The sequence below is a fragment of the Vombatus ursinus genome, unplaced genomic scaffold (assembly GCF_900497805.2).
Source record: "Vombatus ursinus unplaced genomic scaffold, bare-nosed wombat genome assembly UNPS02009835.1, whole genome shotgun sequence".
NCBI classification, from domain to species: domain Eukaryota; kingdom Metazoa; phylum Chordata; class Mammalia; order Diprotodontia; family Vombatidae; genus Vombatus; species Vombatus ursinus.
Window position 1 is genome coordinate 22,178,078 of NW_020949613.1, and position 16,168 is coordinate 22,194,245.

General features: G+C 37.7%; 1 protein-coding gene across 1 annotated transcript in view; it reads left to right on the forward strand.

The window, feature by feature from the left end:
* Nucleotides 1-12,177, forward strand: part of KCNQ5 (potassium voltage-gated channel subfamily Q member 5) — a 680,699-nt gene extending 668,522 nt beyond the window's left edge. The window contains exons 12-14 of the mRNA XM_027852966.1: nucleotides 292-423; nucleotides 4,939-5,065; nucleotides 7,292-12,177. Coding sequence (XP_027708767.1) covers nucleotides 292-423; nucleotides 4,939-5,065; nucleotides 7,292-8,251 — 1,219 coding nt within the window. The 3' untranslated portion in view covers nucleotides 8,252-12,177. The remainder of the gene's footprint in view (nucleotides 1-291; nucleotides 424-4,938; nucleotides 5,066-7,291) is intronic.
* Nucleotides 12,178-16,168: the final 3,991 nt, after the last annotated feature.

Genomic DNA, 16,168 nt, shown 5'->3' on the forward strand with positions numbered 1-16,168 from the left:
TAAAAAAATTTTTTAGAAATGATATTATTAAAAAAATTTTTAAATAAATAATTTGTTGAATTATTGTTTTTTATGATGTCTAGACAATTTGGGGAAGACCCCTAGCACGTTGGGGAGCTCTTGTGGCAAACTTGCGAGGCATAGGTGGAAATCCTTTAGTCTCCATGGTTGGAGGGAATGTCTACACTAATGAGATCACAGAAGTATTGCAGTTATATCTACTTTTACACCAACTTCAGTGACTTATTTAACCAAGAGGATTGAGTCATTGGAAATGTATTTCTTTTGCAGAATTATGAAATTTCATGTTGCAAAAAGGAAGTTTAAAGAGACATTGCGTCCCTATGATGTGAAAGATGTCATTGAACAGTACTCTGCGGGACATCTGGATATGCTTTGTAGAATCAAAAGTCTTCAAACACGGTAAGAAATTGGTTCTTTTCATAGTTGAAGTGTACATATGTACTAGCCCTGAGATTTGTTCCTCAGGTCACAACATATTGACCCCATAGCCACCCTATTAAAAGCCCCACTAACCTAGTAAGTCCTACCAGAACTTTTGCTCTAATGACATAACTAACCTTCAAGAAGGTAACCAGATTCTTGAGGTGGTATCGTAATCCATTTAGCAAGCACCGATCAAACACCTACCACGTGCCAGGCATTTTGCTAGGGTCTAGGAACACTAAGACAGTATGAAAAGCAGTCCTTGTTCTGAAGTATGCAATAAGGTTTCCATTCACATAGAGCCCCATCACATCTATAAAGGAAAGTATTATCAAATTAATCTTCTTTGAACATTTAATACGAGATCACCCTTATGAAATCTACAGTGACCTTTTTTGTTCAAAAAAGTTGTCTTGTTTTGTTTTGTTTATAGAAATGCCTTTACTCATGGTTTTCTTCCTTATATAAACCAGTCTTCCCATTCCATCCAACTATACAAATTCTAACTGTTCCACAGTTGATAGATCATTAGGCCTGGAATCAAAAAGACTTGAGTCCAAATCTGACTTCAGACACCGTGTGACCAAGGGCAAATCCCTTTACCCCGTTTGCCTCAGTTTCCTCGTTTGGAAAATAAGCTGGAAAAGGAAATGGCAAACCACTCCAGTATCTTTGCCAAGAAAACCCCAAATGGGTTCATAAAGAGTCAGACTAAAGAAAAGCAAAACAAATCTCACACCCTCCTACAACTTCCAATGTTGAGATTTCTCTTCTTAGAACTACTATAAAACTTTTTTGTACCATAGAATTCATCCTTTCATTGTAACATCTTATGTGATTTATTCATTATTTTATGTTTGTTGGTCTTCTTTCCCCTAACTGATTAACAGTCAATAATCAATAAACATTTTTTAAAATTCGCACTATGTCCTAGGTATGGTGCTAAGCTCTAGGGATACAAATACAAAACAGAAAGATAGTTCCTGCCCTTAAGGAGCATACAATATTACTAAATTGAGGACAAAGCCTTCTTCAACTATTTCTATATTGCCAGAAGTGTTGGGCACTGGATAGAAGTAAATAAATGCTTCACTAATTGGTTGAAATAAATTTATCCGTGAAAATGTCAGTGATATTTTGACCCTGTTTACTTTCAACCAAAATATCTAATCAGTTCATTCACAGCCTTAGACATCTCAATGTTTTGTTGAAACAAGGCCAAACATTCAGACTGATGGACTTTTCTGATCAAAGAGCTCCTATAATCAGGAACCAAGTCTTATATAGGGTGTCCCAAAAGTCTTGGTGCAGTTTTAAGCTTTTAATAACAGAAAGCTGAGCTCAAACTGTTGGGACACCCTGTATTTCTTGCATAACTCCCTACATACACAGACACACCGAAGGAGCGAGATACTAGACATAATATACTTTTAATAAATACTTATTAATTAATTCTCTGTATTCATTCAGTAATTCAAATGTTATCTTTTACTATGTAGGAAAAGAAGGGTAGCTAGCTGGCACAGTGGATAGAGTGCAGGTCCTGGAGTCTGGAAGACTCATCTTCATGAGTTCAAATCTAGCCTCATACACTTACTAGCTGTGTGCCCTGGGCAAGTCATTTAACCCTGTTTGCCTCAGTTTCCTCATCTGTAAAATAAGCAGGAAAAGAAATGGCAAACCACTTCAGTATCTTTGTCAAGAAACTCCAAATGAAGTCACAAAGAATTGGACACGACTGAAAACAACTGAACAACAACAGCAAATGTAGGAAATACTAAGCTAAGAGCTATGGAAGATATAAAAATGAATTAAACAATTCCTGTGCTCTCCAGACTTCACTTGATGCCTGTGTTCATAGTAAGTGTTTGTTGATCAGTTAATAGATTGATTAACTGAATGGAGAAGCTTACAATCTTGCAGACCAAATAACCTGGCTTTGGATAGGTATAGCCTTCATGTGTATAATGAAACAGAAAGCTGACATAATTGTCCAGGCAATTCAGTTCTGACCCTCAATTAAGATAGAAGCAAGTTGTTATTGTTGTTGTTTTTAACATGAATAAAATTCACCTAGAATTAAGTTCCTTTAAATTCAATAAATATTAATTTAAAACATACTGGATGTCAGGCAGAATGAGAGATGCCAAAATTAATACGAATAGTAATAATAATTGGCATTTCTACAGCTTTTGGTTTTTCAAAGCATCTTGCATAGATAATCTCATATGAACCTCACAAACACCTTGTGAAGGAGATACTACAGGTGTTATCATCCATTCTTTACATATGAGGAAACTGAGGCTCAGAGATCACCATCACATAACCAGGAAGTTTAAACTTGGATCTTCGTAACTCCAAGGCCAGCACCCTATCCCTCTATGAGAAAAAACACCACCTGTCTTCAAGGAGTGTATGGCCCAGTGACTATTCTAATTCTTCACTTTACTTTGACCCTAGGTAAATAAATCATTTCAAGCTTTTCTTTAAAAGGATTTGCTGTCTAACTCCCTAAATTTTTATACCGAAATTTATATTTTTTAATAATGAAATTGTATTGTTTATGCTGTAAGGAGAGGGAAAAAAGATTTAATGGCAGCAAATCAATTCCCTTTATTTCAATCACTAGCTCCTACAAACCACATATAATTTGCCTTTCCCAAGCTAGGAAATAATCATAACCTCAATTTTGATAACCTTCTTTGAAGGGTATTTCTAAGAATAATAACACTTAGATGATCTGTGCCCTCATTAGTGAGTGTTCCCTCTACTGGCAATCCATGAAACATAAAAACAGTGATGGTGATAGTGATCACATCTTTTTGTAACTCTTTAAGGCTTCCAAAGTGCTTCTCATAACAATAATCCTTCTGTAGGATAGATGGAACAAAGATGTTAACACACAAAATACAGTTTACTTTATGGCAGCTTTTCCTCACATGCTGTTGTTGTTGTTATTGTTGTTCCTATGATTTCATTATTGTAGAGAATTCCTGGTATGAAATCTCTATACAAGTAATCAGAGTAATACAAGTAATGTGTGTGTATATACATGTAGTTGTTCATTTTTCAGTCCGGTCCAAATCTTGATCCCATTTGGGGTTTTCCTGGTAACGATATTGGAGTAGTTTGCCATTTCCTTCTCCTACTCATTTTACAGATGAGGAAACTGAAGCAAACAGGGTTAAGTGACTTGCCCAGGGACAAATAGCTTGTAAGGATCTGAGGCTGGATTTGAACTCATGAAGATGAGTCTTCCTGACTCTAGGCCTGGCACTCTATCCATGCACCACCTAAGCTGAGTTAAAAGAGACAAATTTAGAATCATAATTTAGAGCTGGAAATGACCGAGAGGTCATTGAGTCCAACTCTCCCATTTTACAGATAAGAAAACTGAAGCCAAGAGATTGACTCATCAAGCATCACAACGCTAATAAGTGTCCAAGGTATAATTTGAATCCAAGTCTTCCTCACTGCCAGTCCAGCACTCTATCCACAGTACCAAGCTGGTCCTGAATTCTGTCCTGGTCAAGTCACACCTAAAGTATTGTGTTTAGCTCTGGGCCCTACATTTCAGGAAAGGCATAGACACTCTGAAGTTCATTCAGAAGGGGATGAACAGGATGGTGTGAAAAACTGAGAGGATGCCATAGGAATACCAATCAAAGAGAAGACACAGGACAGAGAGTGGGAAACACAGTTGCATTCTGCAATTATTTCAAGGGTTGCCATACAGAAGGATTAGATTTATTCTACTTGGTCCCAAAGAGGTCTAGGAGCAATAGCTAGAAGTTGAAAACAGAGACAAAATTAGGGTTGATGGCAGGAAAGATTTCATAATGACTATAACTGTCCAAAAGTGGAATGAGCCTCAACAGTTAGTGGGTTACCCCCTTTGTATATCTTCAAGCAGAAGCTGGATGACCAATGAGGGATATTGTTGGTAGGATTCTTGATTATAGAGGGGCTAGAATAGGTGACCTTGAAAGTTTCTCCAGCTCTTAGAGTCTATGATTCTGGGATTCTGTATCTGTCACCTGAAAACCAATCTAGCTAAATTTGGAAGGCTCTAACACTAGATGTTGGCCACCAGGTAAAGATTTTTGTTTTGTTTTGTTTTGGGTTTTTTGTGGGGAGGAAGGAGTATGGATTGACTGTGGCAACTCAAGGAAGAGTGTCTTTAGCATCAAGGGGCCGTAGCCCTGTCTGCATTGGTAAGAAAAGAAAGAGAGAGAGAGAGGAAAGGAGGAAGAAAGGGAGAGAGGAAGGAAGGGAGAGAGAAAGGAAGGAAAAAAAGGTGTGTTTACTTGAGTAAAATCATACATCTCTTGGAATAAGTATCAACAAGGTCAACTTTTTTTTTTTAATCATTTTCAACGTATGTTTAAAAGACTGTATTTCCCTCTTCTTTTCAAATCATTTTAACCACCACACTGTGTCAAGGTCTCTTTTGTTAGGAGCCATATTCATTTCGATTTTATTCTCTAACAGTGTTGATCAAATTCTTGGAAAAGGGCAAATCACATCAGATAAGAAGAGCCGAGAGAAAAACACTGCAGAGCTGGAAACAGCAGATGACCTCAGCATGCTAGGCCGTGTGGTCAAGGTTGAGAAACAGGTATGTTTCAGCTAGCCTGGGCAGCTGTCTGGCCTTCCTTTTGTCTTATCTGTCTGGCTTGATCATAGGAGATCAAGTATATTTCAGGTAATACACATTCAGAAGGAAAGATAAAAGCCAGCAGGAATAAAATGGAAAAATATATTAGGTGTGTACATATAGTATTTTTTCTAGGATATATATATAAACAAAAATATAATAATTCACTGCAATGATTAAAATAATTTGAGCTGGAAACCACTGCATGTTTTCATTTTTGAAAGGCAAAGGCCAGCTTTTCTTCTATTTTAGTTTCCACTAGCTTGGTTCAATTTATCATTATATATATTTTTAACAAAGGAAAAGTTGTTTTAATTATAAATGCACAGCTAGTAGAAAAATCCTCAGGGTCTGTCTGCATATGTAAAACAAAGACACATAATCCAAGCCTCCTAACCAAAATAATTTAACCTAAGATATATGTGTGTGTGTGTGTGTGTGTGTGTGTGTATACATATACATATATATATAATCTAAGTAGAATTGCCTGAATAATAATAATCACAATGAATAACTCACCTTTGGATAGTGATTTAAGGTTTAAAAAAATGTCTTCCCTACAGCAACCCTGTAAGGTAAATACTGAAAATATTATTAGCCATATTTTACAGATAGGTAAACTAAGACGCAAATACATTAAGTGGCTTACTAAATGTCATTCAGCTATTAAATGGGAGACCAATATCTGAAACTAGGCCTGCAGATTAAATCCAGCATCCTTTCTGCTATATCATGTAATTATCCTTTATTTCTCATTGTGCATATTGCATATTGCAAAATGAATGCATATTCATTGTAATTTTGAATTCTAGAATTGTCAGCCTTTGAAATTTTATCTCCATTTGTCATATAATTCTTGGATGTTTCCATGATGAAAGAGTCTCTGCCCTCAAGGAACAATTCTATAAGAGACTTCTCCTAGAATTAAGCTTCTTTTAATTCAATAAACATTTATTAAGAACATACTGAATGCCAGGGAGAGTAAAAGATGCCACAAATCAATACAAATAGTAACAATAATTGGCATTTCTAAAGCTCTTTCAAGTTTTCAAAGCATCTTGCATACATAATTTCATATGAGTTACACAACCACCTTGTGAGGTAGGTACTACAGGTATTATTAATCGTATTTTGAGGAAGCATATTACATCAGAGAAACTAAATGATTTGCCCATGATCACACAGCCAGGAAATACCAAATGTAAGATTAAACTTCTATAGCAGTTCTTACATTCTAAAGGAAAATTTTCCTATAGAATATATGCTCTTTAATGACACGGTGTTCTGTTTTGTTTTTTTGCTTTTATCATCATAATCTAGAACAGTAGCTGACAGCACAGCAAGTACTTAATAAACGCTAACTGAATTAAATTGGAAAGCTGTGTGATTCATTAGGATGAGTCCTAAGTTGAGAATCAAAGGAACTGGGTTTGAATCCTGGCTCTTCTAGGATGACTGCCTGTGTGGCATGCAAACCGCTTAACACTAGAAGGACCAGAATTTAAGAATGCCTTGAAGGATCAAGTTATGTTAATTTGCATATACTAGAGATAGTAGGATGAAATTTTTATTGAACACTTATGAACTGATGCAAAGTGAGGTGAGTAGAATGAGGACAACAATTCACACAATAATCACAATGTTGTAAAGGTAATCAATTTTGAAAGACCTAGGAACTCTGATCAACACATATGACCAGCCACAGTTCCAAAGGACTCAGTTAAGTCAATGACTAACCATACTATAGACCTCTAGATAGAGATCTAATGGACTTAAAGTACAAATTGAAGCATATTTTATTTTCTTTTTTCTTTCTTTCTTTTTTTTTTTTTTGACATGGCTAATGCAGAAATTTGTTTTGTATGACTACATATTTGTAATGGGCTTTATTTTTCTTGCCTTCTCAATGGGTAGGCGAAGGAAAAGGAAAGGGACAAAATTTAGAACTAAAAATAAAATTGAATTTTTAAAGTAAAATTATAATATCTGCTTGTAATTCTATTTAAAGTATATATGCACAGATAGGAGAAATTACAGTAAGTTGACACTGACACTTCTGGACCATCTCTTGTTTTCAGATTCCTCATCTATAAAATAAGGGGATTTGCCACAAGGACCTTTCTCATCTAAATCTATGATCCTATAATGATATGTTATACTCATATGTACCATTTTTCTACCTCTTAGGTACAGTCTATAGAATCGAAACTGGACTGCCTACTAGACATATATCAACAGGTCCTAAGGAAAGGCTCTGCATCAGCCCTGACTTTGGCTTCATTTCAAATTCCACCTTTTGAATGTGAACAAACATCTGATTATCAAAGTCCTGTGGACAGCAAAGATCTGCCCAGTTCCGCACAAACTAGTGGCTGTTTATCCAGGTCAGCCAGTGCCAACATCTCCCGAGGTCTGCAGTTTATTCTTACACCAAATGAGTTCAGCACTCAGACTTTCTATGCTCTCAGCCCAACTATGCATAGCCAAGCAACACCGGTGCCAATGAGTCAAAGCGATGGACCGGCAATGGTGGTCACCAACAACATCACAAACCAAATACACCAGGTGACCAAGCCAGTGGCCCCAACCACCTTACAAATCCCCCCTCTCCCAGCCATCAAACATATCCCCAAACCTGAGCCCATACAAATTAGCCCTGCTACCATACAGGAGAGCATCTCTGATGTCACTGCCTGCCTCGTTGCCTCAAAGGAAAGCGTTCCATCTATCCAGTCAAACCCAACCAAGGATCGTTCCCTGAGAAAAAGCTTTGACATGGGAGGAGAGACTCTGCTGTCTGTTCGCCCTTCAGTGCAGAAGGATTTGGGCAAATCATTATCTGTACAAAACCTAATCAGATCAACAGAGGAACTGAATGTGCAGCTTTCAGGTAGTGACTCGGGGGGCTCCAGAGGTAGCCAAGAGTTTTATCCCAAATGGAGAGAGTCCACTTTATTTATAACTGATGAAGAAGTGGGCCTAGAAGAGACAGAAACTGAGACTTTGGATAGCATTTCTCAGCCTGCCAAGGAAACAACTTTCCCTTCTGACTCTCTAAGGACTGGAATGTCAAGATCATCTCAAAGCATTTGTAAGGCAGGGGAAAGTCCAGATGTACTCAGCTTGCCCCAAGTCAAACTTAAATAATTTCTTGATTTTCTTTCTAGGCTTAGCACTTCCTTTAGCCATACATATCATTGCATGAACTATTTTGAAAGCCCTTTTTAAAAGATAAAATAATGAGAATCAGGAAGAATAAGAAAGGCAGTTTAAGAGCCCATTACCTTCTAATTGCATGAAAATGCATGTTTCAGAGATGGCTGAAATTCCAAGGTACACCTACATTAACCCATTCATTTAATAATAAGGTACCAGAGGTTAAAATCCTGAAGGGAAAAAAAATCTTACACAGCTAATGCTATTGGCTAGATAAAAAAAAAAGCAAAAATTTGAGCATTTATGAAAATTAATATTGTATTTTGAAAGTATGGAAGTAAACATCTTCAAATTTAAGGCACTTTTGCTTCATGGTTAAATACAAAAATGTTATTTTCAAAACTGGGCCATTGTGTATGTTTATAACCCAAAAGACTGTCTCCAGCTGCTGGCAAAGTATCAAGAAAAGTATATGCGGGAATATTAGAAATGGCTACCATTGCAAGATAGACATGTTAGGTCATTCCTAGGCCATCATTTATCCCTTAATGTAGTTTAGAATGTTGATTTCTATAATTTTGGGGTGACAGTGTTGGGGTAAATGAGTTTACACACCACTTTCAGGTTGTTCTTTGCACTAAGAACATTTTTTTCTATTAAATGTGCAAATGAAAAGGTTCAGGGTCAGTGGGAAAAGCAAACAAACTGGCCCAGTATTTGGAGATATCAGGTTTAGAGAAAGCTCTTCCTTGATAATTGAATCAACTGTGGCCAACCAAATTGGTTGATTCCAGGCTTGGGGCTGTAGCAACAACTGGCTTCTGCACAATCAACCCACTGGACCATGAGATAACCCAGACTGGCCAGGAAGATGGCCAAGTTAACTGGTCTGACTTCGGCATGGTCCAGTTATTTCAGTCATGGGGGCACAGACTCCCACCAAGTCATGCCAATGCTGCTTTTAAATTCTTCTGGGATTAATGTGTTTTAACAGCCAAGCCTCTAAGGAAAGGGGATAAAGACTCTATTGTTCCTCCTCTCCCAAGGGGCTGTTTCTTTCCCACAAAGCTGACAATGGTACAACTCACCACAAGAGAGATGGAGAATTTAGGTGGGCCTGAAGTAAGGCAAGAAGTGAATGAAAAGAAAGGAAACAACCAGGAAAATAGTGGCTTACCCCAAAAAAGAAAAAAAAAAAGGCCCAAAGGTGGGAGTGAGCAAAGCAAAACAAACCAATGAAAAATACATAACAAGAGTGGATCAAAAGATGAAAGAGCAGTGTTATTTGAGAATTCTTAATGTTTCTCCAGTATTTGATGGATTCAACATGCGAATCATTTCTCTTCTCCCTACCCTTTTTAGGGGGGCAACTGGGTGTCCCTATCTTGCCCAAGCTAGAAGTGCAGCAGCCATTAAAGGGCCCAATACTTATCTCAATCTATCGACACAGAAGATTCAACCTACTCCATTTTTCCAGCATGCCCTAGTTTGCCCAACCTTAGGCAGCCTGGTGGGCCCCCACTGTCAGGGGCCCACCATACTGGTGCCTCACATAGTTGGGACACCAGATTAGCTTAATACATTATAGCAATCCACCAGCCTCAATCTCTCCAACTGCAAGGATTATAGGTATGAACCACCACTTTGGGCTCAAATCATTCCCTTTCCATAGAAAAAAAGTAAGATCATTTGGAAGCCTCTTCATTGTTGGATATTGTTAATTGTCTCTCTTCAATGCCCAGAGAGTAATTTGCTCTAATATGAGTATACCTGCCATATAAATGTCTAAATGCAAGATGCCTCTATGTTTTATACAGTAAGGAAAGGTTTGTGTAATGTACAAGAACACCGCCCTGGGAGCTTGGATCCTCTGCTATGAAAATTCAAAGTCAGGAATCCACCAGGACTTGAAGGTTCTGAGAATCAAAATGCATCATGCAACAGAAACCCAACAGAGTCTAACGGGAAAGTAAAGATGAGAAAGCTGTTTTATAAGAGCAAAAGCAGCCCTTTTTCAATCCCAGAGAGGAAGCACTGATTGCCTGTGAGAAACCAGTGTAGTAGGCCACCCAAAGTAGCAGGAGGACTCCCAGACTATCTGTCCCAAGGTATGATAACACAACTAAATTCAAAGGACAAGAAAGGGGTATTGCTAACAGCATCCCAATATGTTTCCAAACACAGTTGGGCTGTCTACTTCCAGCCATACACGCACTCAGAAACAGGTTATGCTTTGGCCCGTCCAGATTGTAGAGTCAATTCTACCAATCAGTGCTTTCCTGTAACAGTCATTGTATATGGCAGCCATGTCCTCAGGGCAGCAGTGGAAGAGGGCAGGACAATAGCCAGAGGAATGTAAGTGGATTATCCTCAGTCTGTGTCTAAGATTTTTTTTTTCAATAAAATTCTTAGATCCCATGTAACCAACTATCTCCCTCAAAATGTGGGTTTCACAGATACTAGAAATTAGGCTTTCTTCCCTAGCCCCTTCATCTCTTTCTCTCACTTACATCTATCTACTTTTTCCAGTTTCAAGAGCTGCTCGTAGACCTCCTGTCCCTATTTCACTTCTAAACCCCCATTTAGCCTTAACTAGGCTACAACCAAGCCAGACCTCTGCCCTACCTAAAGCCTCACATATTCCATACATTTAGTGGCCTCTCAATATTAATGGAGTTATAAACAAATAAGCAATTAACAACTATTAATGGATAGGAGGGGGGAAAAAAGGAGACACAACTTTCAGGTAGCACTGATTTCTGGACAATCTGTCCTGGATCAAAACCCCACTGGCAGCAAGAATTCTGAATGTATAGGGACACCTACCTAGGCCTCAGGTTTGGCAGTTTGACCATAGGTGTATACAGCGTCCAGGCCAGGTATGCCGGCACATCTGGCCCATAATCTGTACATGCCTATGAGTTTAACTCTAGGGCCAGACCTGATTAGAATTTAAAATTCACTTAAGAAAAAGGAAAATTAAAAAAAAAATCAGCTGTCCCAGCAGTCTTAATCATGGCTAAGCTCTGGAAACTGTATCGTGAAGAACTTGAACTGTTTATTTTGAATACGTGATCACTGCTGCCTCCATCTTTCTTTTTACACAAGAATTATTGGATATTATATGATAGACTTATTATGTGAAAGTACATGCATCCTGTAGGACTGTCCATAATGTATTGCTGTCTACGGATCCTATGGGAAATGGGTGATGGTCCCAGACTTATACTGGGACAAATTCCAGTTGGGAAATTCCACAGGGTGTCTCGAAGCACAATTAGCCAAGCACTGAGTAACCATTTGACTTTTTCTAAATTTGAATTTTCCTACTTTCTTCTATATGTCCATCTGGGCATGATAATATCTGATCACAAACACCACTTTTGTGTAGGACCAAGGTTTTCAAACATTTCAGATCTCTCATGGGAATACTACATCTCTGTCCATCTGGACCAATTGGCAGATTTCAAATATTGTTCAAACAAATTTTATCAAGCTTTTGAGGCTTTGTTTTTGCTTGTGTTTTAAGGTGCCTTCCTCATTTCCCTTTGATTCCCACAGAGGTCAAACAGTTCTAAATCTTCGATAGGAGAAAGTGAATGGAAAGGAGAAACTTGGGACTAGAAAGCCCAGTTCTCTGGCCAGTTAGTGAGGAAGAACTATGACTTACGATGAGAATTGGGCAGAGGGCAACTAAACTAATGAGTTTACCCTTAGGCCTTCCTTTCATTTAACAGGAACAAGAAAGGGTCATTCACATTAATTTATCTCACAAAAGTTGGTATTTTCGCCTTAATAACATGCTTGTGTTCTCTTAAGAGTAACTTAATTTATTTAATATAATTGTGTGCACTTCAATGAGCATTTCTAAAATTCATGTATGACAATGGAATTGTCTTTTTCTCAAGAACAAATAAATCAGGAATATCACAACTGATTCAGGTGACTGTTGAAATCTAGTTGCCTTCTTCACTATCATTTAAGGGTCAATGTTGGTTTACTTTTTTAATGGAAGCATTTAAAGACATCTCTACAACCAGTTTGACAAGGTTTTCTGCTAAACTGACTGGATGGTTAGTTAAATTCACTGGTTATTTCAATCTAACTACATATGAACTGTTTTTGTTTTTGAGACTGGGTCTCTCTGTCACACTTGTGGGCAACTTTATACCACGCAATCCCACAATGGCTGGTCACAGAGTTTGGACCTATCCCATTTTTGACCTGGATTATTCATTCTTCCTTAGGCAACCCAGTGCCCCACCTCTACCCCAGGATTCACCTTATTAATGCTGAACTTAATGTGGACACCAGATTGGCTTAGCTCATAACAGTTCAGAACTCGAACTCAAGAAATCTACCAAGCTCAGCCTCCCTGGATTGTAGGCCACCATGCCTGGCCACATAGACACAGTCTTAAAGAATATTGTCTGGTAGTTGATTCATTTGATTAGATGCATTACAACATAGTGAAGAGAGCCAGCCTTGGAATCAGGACAACCTGGGTTCAAGTCCTTCTGTGTGACCATGGACTAGTAACAATTTCTCAGAAACAAGTCTCTGAGACTATAAATTACAGAATAGCCACTCTACATTCATACAGGGATGCTCCATACAGATAAAATCACAGTTCTCCCTCCAACTCCCAACAAAACCAGTCAATTCACTAAGTTTTTGGTGGTCATGAAAGTATTTTTAAGGCAAGCATTCTTTTTTTATTTTGCAACAAAATTGTATTAGTTTAAAATTAAACATATTTTATTCACCCAGTGGCAAGAAGTCTATTTTGAAATTCTTCATGGTAATATTATTTGCTGAGCACATGGACCATTAGGTAGGTCTTAAATGTCTTCCCACTACCCCTTTATGCCTCCCTAATTTTTCCCCTCTCCCCCAAGTCCCTATGACAGCATCTAATAGGCAGTAAAGTGCCTTTAAAATGCTTAGTCTGATAGTTAAGCACCACCTATTTACAAAAACTGAAGAACTTAATGGAAGAAAACATGGTTTAGGGCAAAGTACACAAGATATGAAGCCAAAAAGCCTGAATTCATTTACTTTCTGGTTTATTAACACACACATATTATTAATACCTGGGTATCCTTGGACGAGTTGAATTACCTTCCCTGGCCTTAGGTTTTTCTCTGTAAAATAAGGGTTTGGACTATATTGCCTCTGAAGTGACTTTCCAGCTCTAAATCTATGACTTAATGGCATCTGTATGTATCTGTACATTATTCTTTCTTCCTTTTAATATCATTTTCTTCATTGCTATTATAATTGTAGTGATTCTTTCAGGCTGAACACAGTTCCGCCATAAGACAGAATACAAGAGCTGAAAATTCAGATTTATCAGCAACTTTATCAAATTTATCATCATCATATCTTCTTAAAGTAATATTAATTATTATTTTGCACTCAAGTAGTATCCAGAGATGGATGTATAATAAGCATTAACTAATACCAGTTTCCTCAGCACCTTAAGATGCAATAATTAGTCTTGTTATGCCTATTTTGTGTTATACCTAGAAGCAACTCTTAAATTTGCAAAAAAGGTGCAGACCTGCATTAGTAGAGGGAGTTTCCTTATCCAGCAGTTCTCTAGGCCAGTAATTCTCATAGTGTAGTCCAAGGACCTCTGGGAGTCTCTGAGACCCTTCCAGAAGGTCCATGAAATCAAATTTTGCTAATAATACTAAAGCTTATTAATTTCTAATATAGTAACTATCAATAGATATAAGCCCCATAAACAAAAGCTCTTGGATTGATCCTCAATAATTTTTGAAAGTGTAAAGGAGTCCTGAGACCAAAAAGTTTGAGAACTGCTGCTCTGTGCCAATGAAGTCACAGAGCCATATTCCTTATTCATCTCCCTGTCTAATAAACAGGAAAGGGAGGAGGGGAAAAAGGAAAGAGGAAGAGAAAGAAGAAAAAGAAAGAGAGGAAGAAAGAAAGAAAGAAAAGGAAAGGAAGGAAAGAAAGAAAGAAGGAAGGAAGCAAAGAAAGAAAGAAAGGTAATAAGATTTGATCATTCTCAAAATCCTAGGGGAAATATGGCAAAGAGCCAAAAGTTAGGGGACAAGCTTCTTTACTGATAGATAACCCTCATGTAACCAGCTCTCCTTACTTTAATGCTGTTGTATTTTCTCCTTACTCTAATGGTATTATATTATCTCGGGGGTAGGTTCTCCTATCTTTTACCTGGGAGGCAATCTATAACTAATAGAAAATATTTAGGATCTCGTTTTAGATCAAAGAAGTGGAGGATGCTGAGAGATATTTTTGTTTTGATAGATATATATTGAATGTGAAGGTGATAATCCTGCTACTTCCTTAAAGGCAACAAATACAGAACTAAATTATGAGTTACTCATGACATCACATAACTTTAAAAACAATGCAAAATGAAAAAAATAAACAAGAACAGCCTGGAGAAGGAGAAATATTCTAAGGTAGGCAATATCCAAGAGCACAGGACTTGGGAGTCAGAAAGTTTTGTTGCTGTTCTTTCATTTTCAGTTGTGTCTGATTCTTCGTGACCCCATTTGGGATTTTCTCAGCAAAGATACTGGAGTGGTTTGCCATTTCCTGCTTCAGTTCATTTTACAGATGAGGAAACTGAGACAAACTGAGTTAAGTGACTTGTCCAGGGTCACACAAGTAGTAAGTGTTTGAAGCCACATTTGAAATCAGAGCTTCCTGACTCCAGGCTTGGATTGGCACAGCACTCTATCCACTGCGCCACCTAGCGGCCAGAGTCAGGAATACCTAGATTCAAATCCAACTGACACTTAATTGTTACATGACGTTGGTCAAGTCACTTAAATTCTCTGGAACTCAGTTTCCTCATCTTTAAGATGAAGATGTTGTCTTTACTATGAGGGAGTTTTTTCTCTTTTTTTTCCAGTGGGAGAGGGGGTGGAAGAGAAAGAAAAGTTCTTTTTGTAAATTCAAAATTTTAATTTCATTTTTAAATAAAAGAGTATTAGACTAGTTGACCTATAAGGTCCCTATGATCCTAAAAAATTAAAAACTTGACTGTTCATAAAACAAATACAATAATAGATGATAGTAAACATAAGGCATCTGATGCATACATAAAAGTTGTATTTCATTTTCTTAGATATGAAAAGCACTCAGGGGTCTATGGAGTAAAATTATCATACAAATTCCTACCAAAACAATGCAAAAATGACTTAAGAAATTATTCAATTCCTATAATGCCCTCCCACCTCAAAAAAAATTTTCAAAATAATTATGGAGAAGTAATGAGATCTTATAGACATCTTTCATCCCTTCATCAAGTATGCCCCCAAAACCTTCTTGGGTTCATTCTCTCTAAGTAGTCTCAGTGTGACACAGTCTCTTGAACTACCAAGGCAGAATCGGGAGTGGTATTTTTAGATATTTTTAACTGATAGTTGCAACAGCTATGTTGGAGCACAGAAACAGTAGGGAGGAAATAATGACCAAGTAGCATCTTATAAACCCCAAAAGGCAGCAGCAGCAGCAACAACAGCTAACGTTTATATAGTGCTAACTATGTGCAGGCACCAGAGAGGCTGGCTCTCTAGCCACAAAATCACACTGTCTCTCAATCCTCTCATTACACGTGGATCTCATGGGCAGTGAGTGGTAGAGCCTGGTGGGTGGATGATACCAAAAAAAAGTACTATGAAGACAAATTATCACCCAATTTCTTCAAAATTTTTTTGAATTTTGAATTTTTTTGATAAAGTGACATGAGCCTCATACCCTAACAATGCACAATCTATCTAGAATAGAGCTAGTCCCAGATAAAACTACAGTGGGCAAGATGTTCAAGGCCTCTCCTCCACCCTCTTTCTTTGTCTTTTGGACCCTTTTAATTCCCTAAAGGCAACTCGGGAATTTCTCTAGTCAGTCACA